A 24,612-nucleotide genomic window follows, 5' to 3' on the forward strand; every position below is an offset into this window, starting at 1 on the left:
GTCGGGAGGGCACAGGGTGTGATTCTCAGAGAAGAGCAGCGCAGATGGGGGGAAGTATATGGCCCATGCATGAGAGAGAGAGCGGGGATGACCAGTGCGTGGGGGAGATGCTTGCGAGGGTGGGAAGCCATGCTGAGGATCGGCGGCGTGCAGAGAGTGGGCCTGGTCAAGGCATCTAAAATGGCTGCCGTGCACGACAAAATTGTGGCATTGGACAAAAAGGCAAGATGGCGCAGACAATGTTTTTCAATAAGGATTCATTTATAACAAAATATTTACTCGCAGTGACAAAATGGTGGTCAACACTTCCTGATTTCCATCGAATCGAACGTTAACAAACGTCACGCAGCAAAAAAAAAAAAAAAAAAAAAAAAAGCTCACGCACAGAGCAGTTTTTAACCATGTTATCCAATGGAAGGTGGATAACACGGCTAAGAGCATTTGCTGGATAATGCATGAATATCGCTGACTTTTCAACGATACTCATGCATTGTGGCCGATGTGCGGCGATAATTTTTGTCTCTAAACAATTAAAACGAAGCACAAAATGGCGAATTCCCGTTTCGCTACCAGTTTGCGGCCCAGTTCGCGGCCCGTGAAGCGCTTCTACCGTGAAAAATCATTTTTTTTTTCTTTTCCCCACGGGACCCTTTAATAACCCCAACAACATTCCTAGGGGGTCAAGAGGGGGATACCTTGCCCCCTTTCATTAAATTCCCCTTTCGTTTTTCACCTCTTCTTCTCTCTCGATCCTACCGAGAGACAAGATGGCGGCCGCTCCGGACTGTTTAGAATGTTGACAGACACCGGAGAGCCAATCAGCTTTCTGCGCGCAAAGTTCCGTTTCGCGAAAAGTAAGCGGACCGGATCGCTGCCCAGAGCGCTGTTACAGATATATATCTTGTTTTGAACGTTAATTTCTCAAAATCCACTGAAGCACATATATTGAGACCTAGCAAAGGCACATCGGGCTAACAGTCCCTACAATTTTGCCAAGTTTCGTGCAAATCCATTCAGCCGTTCGAGCTAAAAGTGAGTCCAACCGCCCTATGGAAAACTCAATGTAAAAGCCGATTCCGTCCACAAACGCCAAAGTTATTAGACATAGAATTTTCAAAAATCCCATAGACAAATAATCCTAACTATATATACCTACTGGCGAACGCCAGTAGGCAATATTTATATTTATAACACATCTTCACAGAAAAAGAAAAACAGGGCTAAGGATTAGACATAAAATGATTACTTTCCTCCTGTGCTCCCAAGGTAAAAGCATTACTAGGAGGGGGCTCAGTTTTTCATATATGTATCATCAATAGGAGAAGAAAGAACCTCAAGGCTTTTGGTCAGGAAAGGACAATGGGTGCACAACCTAAAGTGGACACACTGGTAGGGTTAAGCAAGTAGAGTGGTGCACCTGGGTGAGTGGAGAGCCCTAAAACCACTCAATGTTTGGTGGAAAAACCACCGAAGAACAAGATTAACAGGTATTCCCAATGCACTCAAAAGTAAAACATATGTACAGTAAAATTCAGACTAATACACAGTGTACAAAGCGACAGAGGGATGTGGGAATCTCCAGAGGAAGAGTAGTCCGATGGAGTCCTATATTTAGTACAACAGCCAGCCGACACGTGTTTCATCGATATTGCGAATCCTCAGGGCTGAAAAAACAAATAAGTAACAATGGAGCATCTACTAAGCGCATAGTGTATATAGAGATGCTACAAAATATAATGAAACAGATTCTCTCAGCTACCACGGTGTCGAAAGTGCTCCTACCGCGTCATCTTAAGGGAGTGCTGGTGATCCAGTGAACCCGTGAGTCACGGGTTCACTGGATCACCAGCACTCCCTTAAGATGACGTGGTAGGAGCACTTTCGACACGAATGTGTTGGGTTGCACAAGACCACAACTATGTGAATACATTATGTATGACACAGTGGTAGCTGAGAGACTATAAAATAGGAGGTGTTTGGGGAGGGGTAAGGAGAGGTTTAAGAAGTGGCTAAAGGAGGGATAATGAGGAGACTACGGAGAGACTTACTTAATACAAAACACTTTCCCACAACAGAGTACGTCCATTGCTTTTCAGAAACCACACTTCTAAAGTTACTACAGCCCAGAAGGCCACAAAATAGTGATAAACGTACTTCAGCTCAGCCTACCCTTAGAAAATAATAAAGACAGGGACTTAAATTAACTCTCCATAAGAAATAATGTTAAAATAACTACATTATTTTGAAGTTTTTTAATAAAAGAGTTCTCACAAAGATGATACATCCATCATGATCCCAGTGCCCATGGTGGGTTATGAGGTCCATCAATAATGTTCAGTAACTGTCCAAGCAATCCAATGAGTAGGATATGTAGTACGTTATTTGGTTTATTTTGGTTCATAACATGTTTTGGCCAAAAACGCTTGGTGCACAGAAATAAACCGGGTGATATGTTATATATATGATTGTTTTTAGAGTTAAAACGTGTATACTATATTTAAATTTACATATTTCTGAATGTTAGAAAATAAGAAATAACTTATTTTTAAATACATTTTAATAAAACAATGAACATTATTATTATTAATTAAAACATAACTTTTACTTATACTTATATAATATTTAGTAAGGCTTATTAAATATTATATAAATAATAAAGTGCTAGTCTGGGTGGGGATTTTTACATTTTGTTTAGAAAGTATGAACTAAATTAATCAATTTTAATTATATTTACTGAACATCAATTTGATGACTTAAAGTGCTGTGACATTTTGTTTTATTAATTGTAAGTTAATAATATGTATTTTCATGTAATTTTCATTTTTCTTTGAGTTTGAATATTTGGAATATTTTTTAGATAAAGTATTAAAGTTTATTTTTTTCCCTATACTTTACCATAGGGGGATTTATGTAAACGTGTGAAAAGTTACTAGTAGTACGTTTTCATTTGTATATTCCATCTTAGGTGTCTCTGCTCCCTGGATCCCAGGGGTTTATACTTAGGTGAAATCTACACTCGTAAATTATGAATAGAAAAAAAGTGTACGTTTATACTTAAGTGCAAGAGTACATTTTCATGTGAGAAAATATGAAAAATGTACCTTTGGGCATGGCTTGGACGGCAATGTGAACGGGTGCCTAAGTCCATTACCTCCGCCACCCCGAGGTAAATAACTGCGAGAATAACGGCGAGACAAGCTTAGCCCAGGAAAATAACAGAGGAAGCTGTGTCCGAACTAACAAGGCACAGGAGGTCATCAAGGAAACGTACATTTGAGCAGAGGAGCATGAGAAATCTGCAGGAAACGAGTGAGAGAAGAAGAAAGGACGCAAACACAAGATGGTGATGCGCCAGAATCAGTACTAGCGGAGCGAGCAGAACGCAAGCCAGGCAGTGATCAAAGGTATGGGTGAGTGCGTACCGGAGCCACCCTCAGTATCCCTTCACCGCTCAAACCTGGCCATCACACTAATTAGTCGTCGGGAGAAGACGATTAACGGCGAGTTAAATCACACAGCCAAAACGAAACCAAGGGCACAAGCGCTGGGGGGCGGCCATCTTGTGCAGATGCGAGCTCAGCCATGAGTACAAACGCAACACCGAGCGGGAGGCGGTCACAGGGCAGCAGGCCAGCAATCGAGCGGTGAACCGTGGGCCATCCAGATCCCTCACCGGAGCCCAGCATTCGCCCAACACTCACCCGCCTCCCGCTGCAGCCGATCTCTGGCACAGGGAAAGACGACGAAGAGGGCAAGTGTAGCCGGGCATAAGGGAAGAAACGAAACCGAAGGCTCAACACAGGGGGTGGCCATTTTGTCGGGGAATGCCCTAATACATCAGCGGGCCCGGAATCGCAAAGAGGAGCACCGGAGAGCTACAGCAGCCCTCTCCAACAGCTGCAGCCGTGCTTGCACAGTGGGTCAGTAGGTCTAGGGAACGGAGGTGAGCAGTCGAAACGGAACAAGAGAACCTTATCGAGGTACCTCTTCGCCGGGGCCCCTCAGTACCCTGAAACAGCCTAGAACTTACTTCACAGGCCAGTAGCCAAATAGGTAAGAGGAATAAAAGAAGGTGCACACAGGGGGCAACCAACGCGAAGGGGGACCGCATAGCAACAGCGGAGACCCCCTGATGCAACCACAAAAAGCAGACCTGCTCTGAAGGCACGTCGGCAACAACAGCGCAACGGGCAACAAGAACGCCCCTGGGCCCACAAGTCCCCGCGCCACCAACAGGGAAGGGCTCCCGGCACCAAAGCAATCTAAGCTCACATTAGGAACTCTGTAAAGTGTAGGATTCCAACATAATCAGCATACCCAGCGGCTCAAAAGGGCCAGGGGACGAGCAGCAAAGTGCCACTGATCAGCAAAAGCACGAGGGTCACACCACAAGGAGAGGGAGCTGGCGGGTGCAAAGACAAGGACAAGGGCGATCCGAGAGCCCAGCAGATTCCGGCTAGAAAGCTCGAGCACAAACAAGGGGCCCCCGGGCACAAGAGAGGACACAACAAAACAACAAAAGGACGGTAGACTCCATACCTACCTGGCCAGAAGAGGATTCGAAACGATGGCAGGCCACGATGGTAAACTCACTAATGACATCAAAAAAGTCAAAAAAGACACACCGGACTCCCCTTCAAAGCTAAAAAATGACCCGAAGAACAAAACCATACTGAAAACGATCCTAAAAAAGATAAATGAAGGGAACAAGCTGGCTAAAGCAAGCAAAAAACGATAGACAACATGCAACTAGAACTGGCGGCCATAAGAGCGGACCAGAGCAAGACGAACATCAGGCTGGATGCAGCAGAGAAAAGGATCAGCGACTTAGAGGACCGCAATGGCCAAACGAGCAAAGATCTGGGCTATGTGGCCAAGACCTCCAACAGCCTCCAGAAGCTGCTGGCAGAACAGGACGACCGTAACAGAAGGGGGAACATAAGACTTCTGGGCGTCCCAGAAGGGGAAGAAGACATACCAGGGTCTTGCTCAGCCCTAATAGAGGAACTGTTTCCACAACTGACAGGTCTTAAGTTTGACAGACAATTCGAGGTGGACAAGGCATACAGAGTGCCAGCGCTCAAACCACAACATGGTCGCGGGCCGCTCCCGATCATATGCAAACCGCTACGATCAAACCAAACAGAAGCAATCTTCGCTGTCGCTAGGAAAAGCCACAACCTGAGATGGAACAGCAACAAAATAATAATCATGCAGGACTTTTCAAGGCAAACGGTGGAAACCAGAAAGGGGTTCCTGGCCTTAAGAGACAGACTCCGGAGAGACAACATAGCCTTCAGTTTTGCAGAACCAGCAAGAATGAGGATCACCGATAAAAGGGGGACACTGGTCTTTGAGGAACCCAACGAGCTAAGAAGGTACCTACAAGGGCCAGACCCAGAAGACATGGAGGCCCAAAGCCCGGGCACCGGGAAAAGAAGAGCCCCACCAGACAACGCCAAAGCCAGTGCCGCTACATAAACACGGTTTCGGAAACCCTACAGGCATTCTCCCACCAGAACACTTCACTGCTCAACCAACCGATCTACCTCAGTGGTCTGTACCTTCTCAGGACCAGGACAGAACGAGTGTTGCATGGCCAGAAACAGATCTACCTCAGGGTCTCTCCAGGTCGGCCAGGGGCCCACCAACAAGCCAAGAACCAGAAGGGGAAACTCTCATATCCTTTAAGTATTACCTCATGTGCATATATATATTGCCTGTGAAGGGGGGAGCAACCCTCCGACGGGACAGTATGGGACTAAGTTCAGGACAATACTCGGGGGGGGAGGGAGTGGTGGGGTCCTTGCTGTCGCATGCCTGCTGCACAAAGCACGGGGGAGGGGGGTGGACAGGGTGGAGGGGGGAGGGGAGGGGGTATCTCCAGGTACAGTTGTGTGCTCTTCTTTGGCGTTCAGGTAGACCCGCCTTGGCAGGAATGGTGGCCGGTGAGTATGTCACCCCCTTCCTCCTCTTCTATGGTTGCTAAAAACCTTGGGATTAAAATTGACAATACCCTTTCACTGAAATCCCAGATTACAGGTCTCACCAGCACTTGTTTTGGTCTGTTAAAAATGCTGCGCAAATTCCTTCCTCTGCTCCCTTTGGTCCACAGGAAGTTGACGGTACAGGCCTTAATTTGTTCCAGGCTTGATTATTCCAATGTCCTCTACCTGGGTTTGCCAGACTACCTCTTGCACAAACTTCAGGTAGTCCAGAACTCCGCGGCAAGGGCTATTTTTGGCTTGCCTCGTCATGCTAGGGCATCGGAGTTGCTTCTCTCCCTTCATTGGCTTCCTGTCAAGAAGCGGATTACATTTAAGGCTCTTACACTGGCCCATAAGGCACTCCATTCGGTCGGTGCCTCTTACATCCAGAAACGGCTTTCTCTTTATAAACCTACTCGATCTCTCAGATCTGAATTTCTTGGCTTGGCAACTGTTCCACCCTTTAGGAAAGTCAGGATAGGTGGACGTTCTTTTAAACATCTCGCCCCTAAACTGTGGAACTCCCTTCCCTTTGATCTGCGCCACACTCCCAATTTGCTTGCCTTCAGAAAGGCATTGAAAACATGGCTCTACAATCAATAAATGTTATGTCTCCTGTTTCCTCATTTCTCCTTTCAGCCATGGGTCAGAAAGCGCCGGGACACTCCTTGGAGTAGCCGTGCGCTATATAAGACACCCATTAACATAACATAGCATAACATAACATGTGTGTTTCTCTATCTCTGTGTCTTTTTTCTTCTTCCCACTCCACACCCTTTTTCTACCCCGGCAGGGTTAACCTCCCTTCATGTCAGTCAGAGCTTCCAGGCCAGATTAAAAGAGCGTTAACACCATTTGAGGCGCCACGGGTGGGTGCAGGGCGATGGCAATCGATTGAACCCACCATACTGTCGGGCGAAGTTTACGAAATGAGATGACACCCCCAGTACACAGTCAGCTACTCTCTGATATCAAGGTGGTATCCCTCAATGTCAAAGGGCTCAACCACCCAGTCAAACGGAGGAAGATTCTGGATTACCTAGCAAAACTTAAGAGCGATGTGTACGTTCTCCAAGAGACAAAACTCTCAGTGGAGGACGCGCAGCGTCATAAGGCAAACTGGATAGGCGACTCCTTCTGCTCACCAGCCATACACAAAAAATGAGGGGTCATCACATTGATAAATAAAAAAGCCAAACTCACCATACACGAGAACTACGCTGACAAGGACGGGAGGATACTAGTAACTAGCCTCTAGAGAGGCGACGAGACGATCCACATAGCCAATATATACGGGCCCAACTCAGAGGACAAGGCGTTTTGGGAAGGGGTGGAATCCAGACTAGGCAATCTCCCCCGGGACGATTTACTGCTGGTGGCTGGGGATCTGAATCAGGTTTTAGACCAGGCCATAGACAGACATCCAACCACGCCGAGTCATAGGTCCCATAAGCAGAACACTCAGAGGAACCTCTGCACCAAGCTCAACCTTAGAGACCCCTGGAGACTGCAACACCCAGACGCAAGGGAATACTCATTCTACTCACACCCTCATAACTCATACAGCAGAATCGATTTCATCCTAATGTCGGCCTCGCACACACATCTCATAGACCAAACGGAAATTGCCCCAATAACAATATCAGACCGCGCACACATCAGCCTCTCGCTTAGCGGGCGACACAACAAGAGCCCTACTCGCAGATGGAGACTAAACAGCGACATCCTGAAACACCCCACCAATATAGCTGAAATTGAGGAGGCCATCAAAGAATATCTTGCCTTCAACGATAGCGTCGAGATAGACAAGGGCATCCTATGGGATGCCTTGAAGGCCACGATAAGAGGTAAACTCCTAAGCATCAAGGCGAGGATGAACAGAGAAAGGAACAAATAGATAACAGAACTAGAGAACCAGATCAGGGACCTTGAAAGGGGCCACTGTGCCAACCTAGCAGACAGTAACACACTGACTGATCTGACAAAGAGAAAATACGAACTTAACAAAGATACTGAGCGAGAGAGCGGGTACATGGATAAATAAAAACAAAGCTATCAATCTATGTACAGCTAACAAAGCAGGGAGAGCGCTAGTGTCATTTCTAAAAGGGAAACAGAGACAACACTCAAAAGCAGCAATAACCGACAGCAAGAAAAGGACGCAAACAGCAAACAAAGAAATCCTGAAGGTCTTCAAGGACTTCTACGAGAAGCTATACACGGCAGATAAGGACCTCAAAGCGGGTGGGGGGGGGGGCAAGCCTACTGGATAAACTTGCACTCGCCATGCTGTAAGAGGACCAGAGTGCGTCACTCGAACATGACATAACAGGGGCAGAAATCGAGAAAGTGATAGCAACACTCAAGGAAAACAAAGTGCCAGGGCCGGATGGCTACACGGCGGTTTTCTACAAGCACTTCCTCCATCTGCTAAAACCCACTATGGTCGAGGTTTTCACGCACTGTGTCCATAAGGGACGTATGACAGACTCAATGGCTGAGGCCAACATTATAGTTATACCAAAAGAAGGCAAGGATCCGCAGCACCCCCAAAACTTTCGCCCAATCTCCCTAATTAACGTGGATTGCAAGATCTACGCCAAAGTCCTGGCGGCTAGACTCAACACGCAGCTTCCCTACCTAATACACAACTCACAAGTAGGATTCCTTAAAAACAGGATGGCCCAGGACAATACTGGACTCCCATGCCACCTTATCAACCACACATCCAACAGCACAGACCCGGCTGTCATGATCGCACTTGACGCCAAAAAGGCCTTCGACAGGGTCTCCTGGCATTTTTTGGACCTATGTATGCAGAAGTTAAGGCTGGGGTAGAACTATAGAAGTATGGTAATGGCACTCTATAAAGAACCGAGAGCTCGGTGGTGGTGAACGGGGGTACACCAGAACCACTAACCCTAGGGAGAGGAACAAGACAAGGATGCCGTCTGTCCCCAGCCCTATTCCTACTGGCACTAGAGCCGCAGCTCACCATGATCAGGAACAACTCGGAGATAAAGAGCGTCCGTATTAAAGACAATACAGTGAAACTAGCAGCGTACGCTGACAATATACTGATTATAACCAAGAACCTAACCACCTCGATAGCGGCATTTATTAGCACCATAGAGGAGTATGCGCTAGTCTCGGGGTACAAGTTAAACAGGGACAAGTCAGAATGCAAACCCATGAATGCAGGGCTCGAGTCGGGGTACCACGCGGGTGAACGGCGTCCCCCCACTTATTTTAACGTATTTTACAGGGTGGACGCCGTCCCCCCTGATCAAAATCTGGACTGTACAATGATGGTGTTACTTACCGGACCGGCGCACCGCCGATGTCCCAACCTTGACGTACTCCTCGCATCCTGCTTCCTCCTCTCTCCACCCCTCCCATCACCCTCCCCTGCCCACTCACTTGCTACCCATCTCATGCTCCCTCTCCTGAAGTCTCCCCTCTCACAGATGCTCCCCCCCACGCTCTGTTCGTGACCTGCTCACGACCCCACCCCCTTTGAGCCTTCACACTTTCTTAACTACGAGGCGTGCATCCTTTCCCCATTTCTCGTCCCCTCACTCCTCTCTTCCCGTGACTTCATTCACCCCCCTCCCCCATACACCCAGGGGCGAGCTGCTACTGGTGCAGTGGCACCGGGGCCGGGCCCACTGAAACGTGATTATTACTGTTTTACCTTTCGTGACGTCACTTCCTGCTGTGACTTCCCATCCTGTCTCTGAGCGTCCCCCCACTTCTTCATTTAGGACTTGTGCCCTGCATGAATGTACACACATCCAGCACAGTCCTGGGTAACTCAGGGCTGGCTTGGCAAAAGGAATTCCTGAAATACCTCGATCTCTACTTTGGCAGGGACCTCAAGTCGACGCTAGACCATAATGAAGGAATAATACTAAAGAAACTGAAGGAGAAACTGAACTCTTGGTCTCCGTAGTACATCAGCTGGTGAGGTAGGGTGGAAACAATCAAAATGATGGTAACCCCCATGGTTAACTACATGCTAGGTATGCTACCACTAACACTAACAGAAGACTTCCACAAACAGCAAGATAACATGATCAACAAATTCATCTGGAGAGATAAGAGGCCCAGGATAAGCCTACAGAAGCTAAGGCTACACAAAAACTTAGGGGGGCTGAACATCACAAACTTTAAAACATTTCAAATGGCATGCCTGGCCAAACAGGAGATATACTGGCGCACTCCGGACCAGGACTACACGCCAGCATGGCTGACACTAGAGTGGGCCACCTTAGATGGACTAGACCCCATAGCCATGCTCACGGCAAACAAACACCCCGAGGCCAGCAAACACTAAGACCGCCCTCTTCAAGGTCGACAAAAAGATGGCACAAAGCATCTAAAACACGAGATGGGAATCCATTTGGTTCAACTCTAAAGTAAAATACAAAGAGAGGACATTAGACAACAAGACCTGGTATGAGAGGGGGATCTCTACCCCCATACAATTTGAAAAGAGCGACACACCACTAACATTCGACACCTTAAAACATGTACACAACCTAACAGACATTGAGTTTTATGGGTTCCTCAAAATCAGGGCGGCCCTCACGAGAGCAAACCTAGGCAAAGGGGTCCCTTCCATTATGCAATATATGGGGAACCTGAACAAGATCGGCCACCAGACTGCCCACCTATACAAACTTCTGAGCCCAGTAACGTCGAAACTAAACACCAAAACTCTAGGGTTCTGGGAAACACTACATAGTAGAAGCTTCAGGGAGAAAGAAAACCTCTGCCTATGGGTCTCAGCCTGATGGGACACAACATACAGCCAGGCTTCGTGGGGTTAGCCACCGCATTCATGGCCCCGGAACTCGACTCCAAAGGGGACAGTGAGATGATTGACCTCCTACTGACAGCAGCAGTAAAAACAATACTAGCGAATTGGAAGGACACAGGGAAGGCGTCCTTCAAAAGCTGGGTCGATTGGGTCACCTTCCTCAGGGGGGCGGATAACATCACAGCAAGGAGCTCACCACAGCAAGAGGCGAGATGTGGGCTTCCCTGGACGAGCACCTGGGGCCACACAAGCCCCCATAGACAGCACACCATAACCTACCACAGGCACTGGAGGCTCGGTGGATAACTGCCACCATACCTGCTCTGTCCCCCCCTGCCCCCGTCTCTTCTCCTCTCTTCTCTCCTTCCTCCTGCTTCAGGCTTTCTCTTCCCTTTTCTTGGGGGCAATACACCAGCTAACCGAAACAGGACACGCCAACCGGCCGACCGCAGATAAGAATTACTACCGACCAGGCATGTTTGCTGACACGTCCTCTGTAACCACAACGGCATTTGTAACATACCTGTATTGCCCTCATGTATCGGTACTGTACTGTATATAAAATAACCTTCTAATAAAATACTTTGAAATAAAAAAAAATGTACCTTTGTGAATAGGGATCATTATAACTTGCGTTCACATACGACAGACATTCTATGTTTATGTATCAGGAAAGCTATCCAACACACAAAAAGGTGTGCGTTTAAAGCAATAATGAACTTAAGGATCACAGTCATATTTTGATCTGCCCTATTTCAGTTGCTGACGCTTTACCAAGTGATAACACTCTATAACGCATGCTGTATATTTAGTATCTGGACGTTTGTGTTCCTTTTAGACTATGATAATGCATTTTATCTTGGTTTTAAATCTGTTTTCTATTCTTCCAGCAGGAAAGGCAGAAGCAAAAACGATGAATAGAAGTGAATGAACGTTACATTTCTGGAGAGGCCTGTGAATTTGCTGTGGTTTTTGTGGGTCTTTCAACGGGTCTCCCAGTTACCCTCGCAGACGAGGAGGCCAGAGGCCTCCCTCTCCGAGTGGAGAGAAGCAGCATCGTTACTGGGTGTGTTGCACAATGTGATGCAGGAGAACTTGGCTGAACTCGAGCTTCTGCTCATCATGACCATATTATATGATTCTGGGCAGATCACTTTATCACCGCCATGTGATTCATTTTCCTTGGCGGTCAATGTGTTTCCGAAGCCATCCAGGTGGGGTGCAAGCGTGGGAAGTGGGGTGCAAGCGTGGGAAGTTACTAGAGGTGCCTCCGCCCTGTAGGCAGCGAGCTCCAGAGAAGATAATGTATTATAGTGACGGACTTCAGTGAACGGCACAGCGGATTGGTTATATTTATTAAGGTGCGACCTTGATGTCGAAGGTCAGCTGGCTGTAAAATGTGCAAACCGTGCAGGAACGGTGTGAAGCGCTCTATGTTTTACATATTCTGTGGTAAGAATGCCTCTCCTTTGCCTGGCAGAATGTAGCTGTGGTGCAGTTTAAAATACTCGAACTGGCATTGGCTCATTTCACTTCCGGTAAAGCCGCCATCTGATTGGATGGTACAGGAATGGCCCATCACACCCTGACGCTCCACTGCCAAATGCCTCTCTCGCTACCCAGTTCAGTAAACCGTCTTTATCAGCAACCGCTGCTGTGCCCCTCTTTGACACAGGGGATAGAAGATGCCAGTATATGACTGTCAGTTCACAAAATGCAAACGGGAGCAATAATTTCTAAATACCTCAGCCGCAGTAACAGTGGTGCATTGACAGGGAAACCCGTGCCTGCAAACCTTCCGCACTCCCTCTTTTACCTGTCAGTTGGACAGTCCCTTGCATGAGGGGAACTATCAAGTGATACCAAGGCGCCAGACCTCCTGTCAGTTAGTTCTTTACATGCTAAACGCCGACGACAGTGTTTGCAGCTCTAAGGGGGAGGCTCGGCAACGCCTCGATGCAGAATTCCAGCCCTCCCACTGCCGGCCCTGGCCGCAGCAGTGCATCGCGTTCCCGCAGCAAGGAAGTTTCCAAGGCCTTCTGTCAGGATGGGAGTCAGTTCCTTCTTTTTGTAAACAGAGCAACAAACAACAACTTGCATTCCTGAAAGGGCCGAGGGGGCAGGGATTGGCATTGCATTCCGTGCTCTGCTGTTAGCTCCGCCGCCCTGACTGCAGCAAATAGTGCTGGCTGTTAAGGGGTTAACGCCTCTTCCCGTGGCTCTACGTCAGGTAAACTCTCCTCAGACTGGAACAACCATCGCCTTTCCCACCCTACACAAGTCTCTTGGGAATACTTCCCTCCCTCAAACATTATCCAGCAGAAAAAACACCCAACGCAGGCTCTTGCAGGGAGCCCCCTTCAGCAATCACCTTGGCCAACTACCACAGCTTTTAGTAAAGACCCCCCACCCACTGATCACCCCTACCACACACCGACACCCACCACAGCCCTGGTAAACAGGTACATTTCAACAATGGTTATCAGCAAACCCAACCACTGCCAAGGGAAAGTATACCCCCACCCCTCAACCCAAAAAGCACCCCCTAAGACTACGTTCATTTAATCACCTCCCCCAACCCCACCCCCAACATGATAACAATGCAAAGTTGAGTAAGTGCCGCTCTTGTGAAATTTATATTATGTGCTAACTGAAAAGCATTGGTGGTCCAACTTGTTTTAAAAATTGAAACATACAATAAATATTTATTTTTTGGGAGAAAAACGCTCCCAGTCACACATAGAGGCCAATCACCCCTGACAATCTACAGACCCGCGCTCTGCACGTAAGGTGCTCCGTGACGTCTGCGCTCCGTCTAGCGCTAGCAGAAATAAGGTACATGATAAGCCGTGCACTTGACCAGGCGCACCTGCTGCAAGGCGTCGCGCGCACTGTGTGCAACGCTCCTGGCATGACTGCACCGGGGCAACACGCTTGCAAATACATGGTGCCACGGTATGATGCACCGGCAGGCAGGCGGGAGGCTGACCCGCGGGACCACGCACCACCCAGCAGGCTGCCCCACACCCTCCTCCCTACAGCGCCATCCAACACGTACTGCAACTTTGCGGCATGGCACAGGGACAGCGTATTTGGGGCACAGCTCTTACATTCTCTGTCCAGGAAGGATGGCGCTAGGCGCTCTGCGCTCTTTCCACGCAGGGACTGTGGTGTACTCACCCGCACTCATCCTGCACTAGCTTCTCCCCCAGCTCTCGTCCGACGCTGCAGAGGGGCCCCCACAGTCCAGGCCTCTCCGGTGCAGAAGAGGCTACAGAGATTGGTCCCCGGTCCGAGACGAGACGCCACAGGACGTCATTTACCACCTGTTACGCACTCAGCAGCATCCTCCATTCGCTCCTGGGGAGTGCATCCCTGGGCGCCTCTCTGCTCGGGCAGCCTGTATTCCAGCTGCCCAGACCCTCCTCCTGCTCTGTCCCCCACCCCTCCCAGCCAGGCAGGGCTGACAGCGCGTGCAGAGTCCAGCAACACCCGCAGGCCAGTGAAGCCCGTTCAGCTACAGCCAGGGCCAGCCTGCGTATCTCCCTCTCAGCATCCTCTCCAGTGCCAGCATCCCCGGGACAGCTCGGCTGTCTTCCAGAAACCAGGTGATAAGGAGCAGCCCTGACAGCTCCAGCACAGAGGACCAGCCGAGGCGCTTGGGAGATGTAGTTTTGTTGTATCAGACAATGTCACGCCGCGGCAGAAAAAGCGCTCCTTTCAAAACTACGTGATCCCGAATGCAATGCACTCAGAGCATCATTAAATTGGAAGGCGGCTACTGCTGGCTGTGTGCACTGACAGAATAGGCACAGTGTCTCTTCTTCCCCAATAGACTGCCAACTTGCCTGACGGGGAGGAATGCTGGGGGACCCACACTCTCTCTGAAGGTCACCCCAGCGAGAAAGAGCAGCAGATTAATGCCGAGCTGAAGGCCGCCGTATACAAAACACTCTTTGAATGTTCAGCTAGCGCGCAGCAAGCCACTAATGTACAAACCCCTCCCCCAAATATGAATATAAAAGGAACACGAGTCCTCGCGACTTCCACCCCAGATGTCTGTGCCTCCACATAGGAGGTCTTGTTTTTTAGCATTCATTTTAATTCTATGCCCATATCATGTCAAGGGCGTTGTTTTGCTAATTGGCCCGGTTTCTTACCAAGTTTCCTTCTGTCCAAAATAGCCATATTGTCACTGGTTGGGGCTGCCAGAGTATTTCAGACCTGGGAGAAAAAAACTATAGTTAAACACTCTTGATTTATGAGGGAATCTACTTGGATGTTCTCATTGCTCTCCCTAGACAGCTGAAATACAATAATATTGCAAAGTTTGTTAATAAAACAGTAGCGGTATTAAAATATTCCTGTATAGCACGAACAATCTCTGTGATGATAGTAGTCAAGCTGTGTACTTCCCTGCCTAGTAAAATACTTTTTTGATCCTGTCTGATCGATACCTATTTAATAAATATTATATTCACCTTCATTAACATTATCATGTTCCATTAAAGCTGCAACTTAGTTGATACGGTAATAAAACACGCAGCCACGGCACCAGGAAGTTCATAAATGTTATTGGAAGTCCGACATTGCTTTGTCAGACTGCAATACATATTACCAAAAAGTCTTGGCAAAGCCAATAGGTCTTGCCTTTGGTACCTATTGGGTTTGACAATGGTCTTAGCCATGCTGGAAAAAAAGCATACACAGCCAGCTATATCATATTGTATGTAGGGGCACGCACCAAGCATGCATGTGCCCACACAATGACACTAGCTTTTTTTGTTTGTTTATCGAGCCAGGGTGGATCAATAGAAAAAAAAGTAACATGACTGGGTGGGGGAGAAAGAATAGTAGTGTGGCTCACTGGTTAGAGGCGGCAGACCCGAGAGCAGAGGACGGCCCGGGACCAGGGTTCGATTCCCGGCGCGGCAGGTTTCTGGACCAGGGTCAGCGGACTCGATAATTCTCTCGCCACGGTGCCCACTCTGATCAGCGATCATACTCGGCAACTCTGGGCATTAGCTTGCCTCATCTTCACTAACGGCCCCACCAGACCGCCGGGGATGCCTGGTCTCACCCTGGAGATACCCATTAAGGGACCATCTCTCAGGGAAGCCAGGAAGGGTTTCGCAGCGGTCGAAGCGCCTTGGGACCCTCCGGGTAAGTAGTGCGCTATATAAATGCCTATACATACATACTATACATACATGTGGGAGGGGGAGAACACAGGTGGGAGAAGCAACACAGAGGGCAGAATCACAGATGGTGGAGAAGCAACAGGATCACGGGGAAGCAACATAGAGGGCAGAGGGAAGCAACATGGGTATATGCGGGGGAAGAACCACAGTGGGCGCAGGAAAGCAACATAGGTATATGAGGGAAACATTAGAGAGAGCACAGGTGGGGGAAACAACACAGAAGGCACCGGTGGGGGAAGCAACACGGAGAGCGCGGGTGGGGGTAAGCAACACAGGTATATGCAGGGGAAACAACACAGAGGGCACAGGTGGGGGAAGCAACACATGTATATGCCGGGGAAACAACACAGAGGGTGCGGATGGAGGAAGCAATACAGAGGGTGCAGGTGGGGGAAGCAACTCAGAGGGTGGGGGTGGGGGAAGCAACACAGAGAGCGCGGGTGGGGGAAGCAACACGGAGAGCGTGGTTGGGGGAATCAACACAGAGGGTGCGGGTGGAAGAAGCAACACAGAGGGTGTGGTTGGGGGAAGCAACAAAGAGAGTGAGGGTGGGGGAAGCAACACAGAGGGTGCGGGTGCAGGTGGGAGAAGCAACACGGAGAGCGCGGGTGGGGGAAGCAACACAGGTATATGCGGGAGAAATAACACAGAGGGTGTGGGTGGGGGAAGCAACAGGAAGAGCACGGGTGGGGGAAGCAAAACAGGTATCTGTGGGGAAAACAAGAAAGAGGGCGCGGGTGGGTGACGGAACACTGAGGTCGCAGGTGAAGGAAGCAACACAGGTATATGCAGGGGAAACAACACAGGGCGCAGGTGGGAGAAACAATACAAAGGGTGAGGGTGGGAGAAGCAACATGAAAAGCGCAGGTGGGGGAAGCAACACAGGAATATGCAGGGGAAACAACACAGAGGTCATGGATGGGGAAACAATACAGAGGGTGCGGTGGGAAAAGGAACACAGGGTGTGGGTGGGGAAGCAACACAAAGAGTGCGGGTGGGGGAAGCAATACAGGAATATGCGGGGGAAACAACACAAAGGTCGTGGGTGTGGGAAACAACTCAGAGGGCGCGGGTGGGGAAAAGAACACACAGTGCGGGTGGGGGAAGCATCACGAAGAGCGCAGGTGGGAGAAGCAACACAGGAATATGCAGGGGAAACAACACCGACGTCGTGGGTAGGGGAACACCATAGAGGGCGCGGGTGGGGGAAGGAACAGAGGGTGCGACTGGGGGAAGCAACACAGGTATATGCAGGGGAAACAACACAGAGGTTGAGGGTGGGGGAAACAACACAGAGGGCGCGGGTGGGGGAAGGAACACAGGGTGCGGGTGGGGGAAGCAACACGAAGAGCGTGGGTGGGGGAAGCAACACAGGTATATGCAGGGGAAACAATACAGAGGTTGTGGTGGGAGAAACAACACAGAGGGTGCGGGTGGGGGAAGGAACACAGGGTGCGGGTGGGAGAAGCAACACGAAGAGCGTGGGTGGGGGAGCAACATAGGAATATGCAGGGGAAACAACAAAGAGGTTGTGGGTGGGGGAAACAACACAGAGGGTGCGGGTGGGGGAAGGAACACAGGGTGCGGGTGGGGGTAGCAACACGAAGAGTGCGGGTGGGGGAAGCAACACGGGAATATGCAGGGGAAACAACACAGAGGTTGTGGGTGGGGGAAACAACACAGAGGGCGCAGGTGGGGAAAGCAACACGAAGAGTGCGGGTGGGGGAAGCAACACAGGAGTGTGCAGGGGAAACATCACAGAGGACGTTGGTGGTGGAAATAACACAGAGGGCACAGGTGGGGTAAGGAACACAGGTTGCGGGTGGGGTAAGCAACCAGAACAGAGCTGGTGGGGAAGCAAAACAGGTATATGCGGGGGAAACAACACAGAGGGTGCGGGTGGGGGAAGCAACAGGAAGAGCAAGGGTGGGGGAAGGAACACAGGGTACTGGTGGGGGAACCAACACGAAGAGCACGGGTGAGCAAAGCAACACAGGTATATGGGGGAAACAACACTGAGGGCGTGGGTGGGAGAAACAACACGGAGTGCGCGGGTGGGGGAAGCAACATGAAGAGCATGGGTGGGGGAAGCAACACATGTATATGGGGCGAAGAAACACAGAGAGCACTGGGATGGAAGTAAGCAGGCAGAGCAGCGTGGACAGGGGATGGAAGCTAACAAACAAGAGATAGTGCAATGTGTAGTTAAAGCACACGGGAGTAGCTCAAAGGGCAAAGCTGTGCAAAATGGAAAGTATATGTAAGAACATCTCCAAGAACAAAGTTGTGGAAAATGAGTAATGAATATACGTGTGCTGGGAGAAGTGGGAAAACACAGAGAATTGGATAAGCACATGCTCTCTCATGGAGTGCTTTTATAAAAAGAAAAAAAAAGTTCCTGAAATGCAGACACTTCAAGGTTAAAAGGAGTCAGCCAGAGAGATGGTAAACAGGCTGTGCTCCAGAGGCATCATCAAAGGCACATCTAGAGGGCCCAGGTGGATGGGCTAATACAAATAGAACCATCGAATAGAAAGCAGGAAACAAGGGTTACAAAACCAAAACCCAATGGAACGCAACAGGTGGAGTTACTTTTCAGGTTAGATATCAACATGTCCCACATAAGTCTTTTGCATCCAGGCAGTTGTGCTGTTTGGCAGGCTTTGACCGCATCATTAATGTTCATATTACATGTTTAGTTTAATTCAATTTAATGAATGCAAATATTTGTAGCTCTTTAGCCAAGAAATGTCAGTTCACTCCTATGCAATCTAGCAGCAGTAAATTATGTCTGTTCTTCATTTAGTGATTGTTCACTTTTTTGTACATACACTTGACCTATGTCTATTTTAACATAAAAGCACTTTTGATGTAACACATTTCCATAAGTCTTTGATAATTGTTTTTCTTTTACGTTTTTATTGAAAATATGTGGTGAATGCATACGTAATTGTGCTGAAAGAGTCATCTTGTCTCCCAATTGATTTTGTGCTAAAAGGCATATCTTCAGGGGAAATATATATCTGGAAAAAACAAATTATAGATCCGGCAGACAACATTTAGAAACCCTACACAACTTTTACACATATTGACCATTGACCATTGTTTTACACAGTAGCATTAAGGTGTAATGTTAACGGGTGACCAGTCTCATGTCCATACCAGAATAAAATGGCGCAAAGCCACCTGCTCCCGTAAAGTAATTGAGTCAGTCAGTAAAATATCAAATCTTTGTTCAGTCCATCCTTCATTTGTGTCATTCCTCAAACAGGCAGCCCGAAATAAAAGCGCAATAGAGTGGCGAGCATAATAGGTCAGTCTCCAATGTTACATGTATTACATTCACAGCTGTTGAGTCAGTGACTTTGTTGTAATCATAAAAATGCAATCATGACCTTTTAAGTAACCAAATTCACTACAATCAGAGAAAATGGCGGTAAGACGTAGAGCCAGTATAAGATCAAAATGTGAATACCAACCAGCCTAATCTTAATTCATGCAGTTCATAGATCATGTGACTACTGCAGAGAATTGACCACTGGAAGAGCATTTATTCACGTGAAAACCTATTTAAAAAGATGATGCTCTGTTTGTTGTTACCTTCAACACAATGTCCTGTTCCAACATTTATCTATGCCGCAGTCATAATACACACACCCAGTTCTGGCCACAATCCGCAACCCGTAAGGGCGAGAGGCTTTTTTTGGTCTATTTTCAAATACTATCAGCGACACACAATGGACCCAATTCATTATCCCTGTTCCTCAAAGCTACATCGATCACCGTCTTTTTGTCAAGTCATCCTGGTCAAACATCTTTCAGGAATACTGAAATTTACTGTGTCAAGAAACCATTATTAAATAATAGTCTATACTGAATTGGCAATAAAAATAATACAGTATCTGTTTAGGCATTGCAGGTGCAAATGTATATGCCGAGTTAAAGATAAAAAACATAACATTGAAATTATGACATCCTGAGTCGATTTACTTTATGAAACAAACACAGCAGATTATCATTTCAAGATAAACAATTATGCACAGTAATATAATTATTGCACCATAAGTCTATTTACCATACAGCGCAAATGAGGCAAGTCATAGTATCAACAACTACAATGTCATCACAGTCCTAATATTACAGTTGTAAATGCTTCCGAAAGCTGGTGATAATTACAAATATCAAACAATTAATGCATCAAAAGTCTAGTTGAAGTGTGAGTCAAACGGAGCAGATCATTATTTCAACCTCAATAGTTATGCATATCAATCCAATTATTGTACAAAAGTCTATATCCTAGATGGGTCACATGAGGCAGATCATGGCATCAATAATACACATGTTATCCTGGTCTTAAAGTTACTTCTGAGAGCTGTAAATTAAGCATTTCATATCATTTCGTTTGTACAAGCCCATTGCTGGTAACGTGTTCAGGCTGTTCATTCAATAAAGTGCTCTTTGTTGTAGAGACTTTTCTGAATCGCCACCTCTTTTTAGAAAGTTTCACTTGTTCCAGGATCTGAAACGTTGCTTATATAATATTATGGCCATGTTTGTCCCAGTCGAATGACTGACAAAATAACTAAGGTAAAAAAGTCGACCTACAAAAATATCGGAGCAACAATATCGTTGTCAAAAATATTGAAATCCTATCTACAGCATGGTAAGTACAAAAATATCGAAAATAAAATATCGATGTTAAAAATATAATTATTAAAAATATCAGATTTTTTTGTAAAAAAATATATGTAAAATAAACGTAATAATACTTATAAATAAAATAAACATTGTTCAAAATATATAAAGTTTAAAATTAATAAGTAATACATATATATAATAAAATATTAATAAAACATATACATACAATATATATAATATACATACTTAATAATCAATTTTAATAATTATCTTAATAACTTATAAATTAAAACAATTATAAATTACAAATACATCTATATACATAAAAAAGAACAAATACAAATTAAATATTTATGTGTAATACATTTAAGCATTTAAATGTACTTTGAATATTTTAAAATTAATTATATACTACATTAGCTAAAATAATACAAAAAATATTAAATAGCGGAGAGAATAAAACTACTATTCCAACTCCAAAAAAAAACAACAGTAAGGACATTGTTGGATAGCATAGGGGTTAAAATTACTATTCCCAATCCAAAGAGTGCAACAGTAGGGAAAATGTTGGTTAGCGTAGGGGTAAAAATTACTATTGCCACTCTAGAGAGTGGAACAGTAGGGAAAGTGTTGGATAGCTTAGGGGTAAAAATTACTATTCCAACTTCAGATAGTGCAACAGTAGGGAAAGTGTTGGATAGCTTAGGGGTAAAAATTACTATTCCAACCCCACAGAGTGCAACAGTAGGGAAAGTGTTGGATAGCGGGAGGGTAACAATTACTATTCCAACTCCAGAGAGTGCAACAGTAGGGAAAGCATTGGATAGCGGGAGGGAAAAAATTACTATTCCAACTCCAGAGAGTGCAACAGTAGGGAAAGTGTTGGATAGCGTAGGGGTAAAAATTACTATTCCCACTCCAGGTAGTGCAACAGTAGGGAAAGTGTTGGATAGCATAGGGGTAAAAATTACTATTCCAACTCCAGAGAGTGCAACAGTAGGGAATGTGTTGGATAGCGAAGGGGTAACCATTACTATTCCCACTCCAGGGAGTGCAACAGTAGGGAAAGTGTTGGATAGAGTAGGGGTAAAAATTAATATTCCAACTCCAGAGAGTGCAACATTAGGGAAAGTGTTGGATAGCAAAGAAGTTAAATATAGCATACTTATAAATCATTTTTGTATTTAAAATAATTATTGATTTAATTTTTAAATCACTCTTAATTATTTACAAATACCCATTATTAATTATTAAAAACATAACTACCAATGAATAATTAATTAACAATAAATTATTATTAACTACCAATACATATTGATTAATAAATGATAATTACCACATAATAAATATTGAACAATACACACATTTTCATAACAAAACATATTAATTATTAAAAAGTAATTAACAACTAATATTGAACAAATACATATTTTTTTATACCCAAAATTCTTTTTATTAAACATTAATTACCAATTAATAATGACTTTTTAATATACTAATTAAAAATATCAATAAGTTATATTTAATACTTAATTAGCAACCAATGATTAATCAACAATAAATTTATTTTCATAACCAACATTTATAATGTATAATATTTACCAATTAATGATTAATGTCCAATAAATTAATCAATACCCAACAATAAATGTAATAATTACTTCATTAGATTTCAATTACTACCAAAACTATTCCCCTATAAACGCACAACACACTCCAATAATGAAATAACACACTTAACATAATTATCTATTAATCAATTGATAAAAGTTAATTACCAATTTATCAAAATTAATTACCAATTAATAAAAAAATGGCCAATTAAAAAATTAATTACCAATTAAAAATTGACAATATAATTATACAATACCAATAAAAAAATCATTACTTAATTACAATTAAATTACTTCCCACCCAATTCCCCTATAAATCCACAACCCGCTACAGAACTTAAACACAAAAATTAATCACAATTAATTTATAATTCCGAAAAATTAATAATTAATTTAGTATAATTAAATTACTTCCCACCCAGTTCCCCTATAAACCCACAACCCGCTCCTGTACTAAAACACAAAATTGACTTAAAAAAACATTATGAACATATAAAAATAGTATACATATAATGTAAAACCAGTAGAACACTTGACAAAAAACATATAACACATACGTATTAAATACATAATAAAATAAATAACAATAATATAAATATCGATATTAGTAACATCGATATATTTGATATCGATATTACTAACTTCGATATTCTTACATCGATATAAAAAAATTCGATATTACTCACCTAAGGGTCGATATTCTGTCCATTGATATTCTTGACCTCGATATTCTGTCCCTTTGATATTTGTGTAGGTTGATATTTACGATTCAATATTTAGACTGTGCACCGTCCGAGTCAACAGGCACTAAGGACTTTGTGCTCTGGTTCGTGATGTTACACTGCTTCAGCGTACGAAAATACCTTCATGCATTGATTTGAAGATCAGTATATTTTAATAAGTGAGGGTTGGGAGACGTACATTAAAATCTTACTTAGATATATAATGAATTGTTTTTAATATGGCAAGGTCCCAGATACATTCTGTAAAACAACATTAATGAGAGTATTACGTTTTAATTTGCAATTCAGAGAAAAACATATATTTTCATGTTGAAGGCACAAAAATGGTTGAACACTGAAGGACCGGGTTTTAGAACCCAGCGGCGTCAGGGAGAACGCCCGATGCCTTCGAGTTCCCCTGCCTTGGCAAACAGAGACACGGGATACTTCTTGATGACGTCAAAGACCAAAGTTTATTGGCTGCAACCAGGGACAGAGATCTACGAAGCACACACGGGTGGTTCGCTAGAGACTGCACAAATTCAATGAGCGGAGCATGGTCTTTTATGCCAAAAATCAAGCCTCAGGCAACATTCAAAATTAGCATTTGGTTCATACAAATTGACCAATGACAGTGTGACAACTTAAAAGTAGCGTATGACGACAATCCCACTTTCCGTGGTCCAGCCCACCAGAAATGACCAAGCAAAATCCAACATTCCTGTTCAAACGGGCTGGACAAACCCATCATAAAACTCTCAACCCAAATCAGTGATTATGTCGTAAAGGAAGGAACAGAAACAGATTGGAAGCAAGATAGAAAGGTGGGAGCAGTGTACTGTAAACTCGGGCATGTCCTGCTCTTTGATCTTTATCTGACCAGCTGCTTAACAAGGAACTGGCTCAGCGAGGTCAGCCTCGGGCAAGGAGTCAGTTCAGCCAGGTCACCCAGAAGTCAGCTAAGGCATACGTTGAAGGACTGGGTTATTTAAGACCCAGCGGTGCCAGGGGACAACACCTGAAACCTTCGTGGGTAACCTGCTCCGGCGTACAAATGACAGAGACACGGGACACTTCCTTCGGCGTCAAAGATTCGAGGTTTATTTACTGCAGGGAACACAGAAGTCACGTGAAGTACATAGAATGCAAGTTCGCGGGATCTGATTCAATTTGCTACTGTGGATCGCTCCCTTTTATACACATTTCTCTCATAGGTTAACATGGTACACAAAGGTTTACAACTTGGTTCCCATAATTATCCCCGAGAGGGGTCGCTTTGATGTGTTCAAGGTCCGGAACATAAATACGGAAACATTTGGTGGTTCCCAACTGTAAAAACCCATCTTCCCACCATTAGTACATTCCAATCGGCAGTAAACAGATCGAAGAAGGAACAAGAACAGGTGCAGAGGAAGATGGAAACAGTGGGGAGATCGGAAAGGGTGTAAAAGGGGAGGTATCGGGAAACACGAGCTACAGGCATCAAAGGGACGTGCCTAATGAGATGCACGGCTAAGACAATAGACCGGCACAGCAAGATGAGCCTCGAGCGGGGCCATCTGCCTTACAGTATCATCCCCCTCATCATAAAGACACTTTCAAAGGAAATGTGTCTTCCACAAGTGTCTT

At 45.6% G+C, this 24,612-nt stretch overlaps 1 protein-coding gene across 1 annotated transcript in view; it reads right to left on the reverse strand.

The window, feature by feature from the left end:
- The window catches only part of ABLIM2 (actin binding LIM protein family member 2), a 954,368-nt gene extending 939,993 nt beyond the window's left edge, over positions 1-14,375 (reverse strand). Inside the window, exon 1 of the mRNA XM_086964134.1 lies at positions 13,990-14,375. Within this exon, the coding sequence (XP_086820260.1) occupies positions 13,990-13,999 (10 nt within the window). The 5' untranslated portion in view covers positions 14,000-14,375. The remainder of the gene's footprint in view (positions 1-13,989) is intronic.
- Positions 14,376-24,612: the final 10,237 nt, after the last annotated feature.

The sequence above is a fragment of the Lissotriton vulgaris genome, chromosome 3_2 (genome assembly GCF_964263255.1).
Source record: "Lissotriton vulgaris chromosome 3_2, aLisVul1.2, whole genome shotgun sequence".
Lineage (NCBI taxonomy): Eukaryota > Metazoa > Chordata > Amphibia > Caudata > Salamandridae > Lissotriton > Lissotriton vulgaris.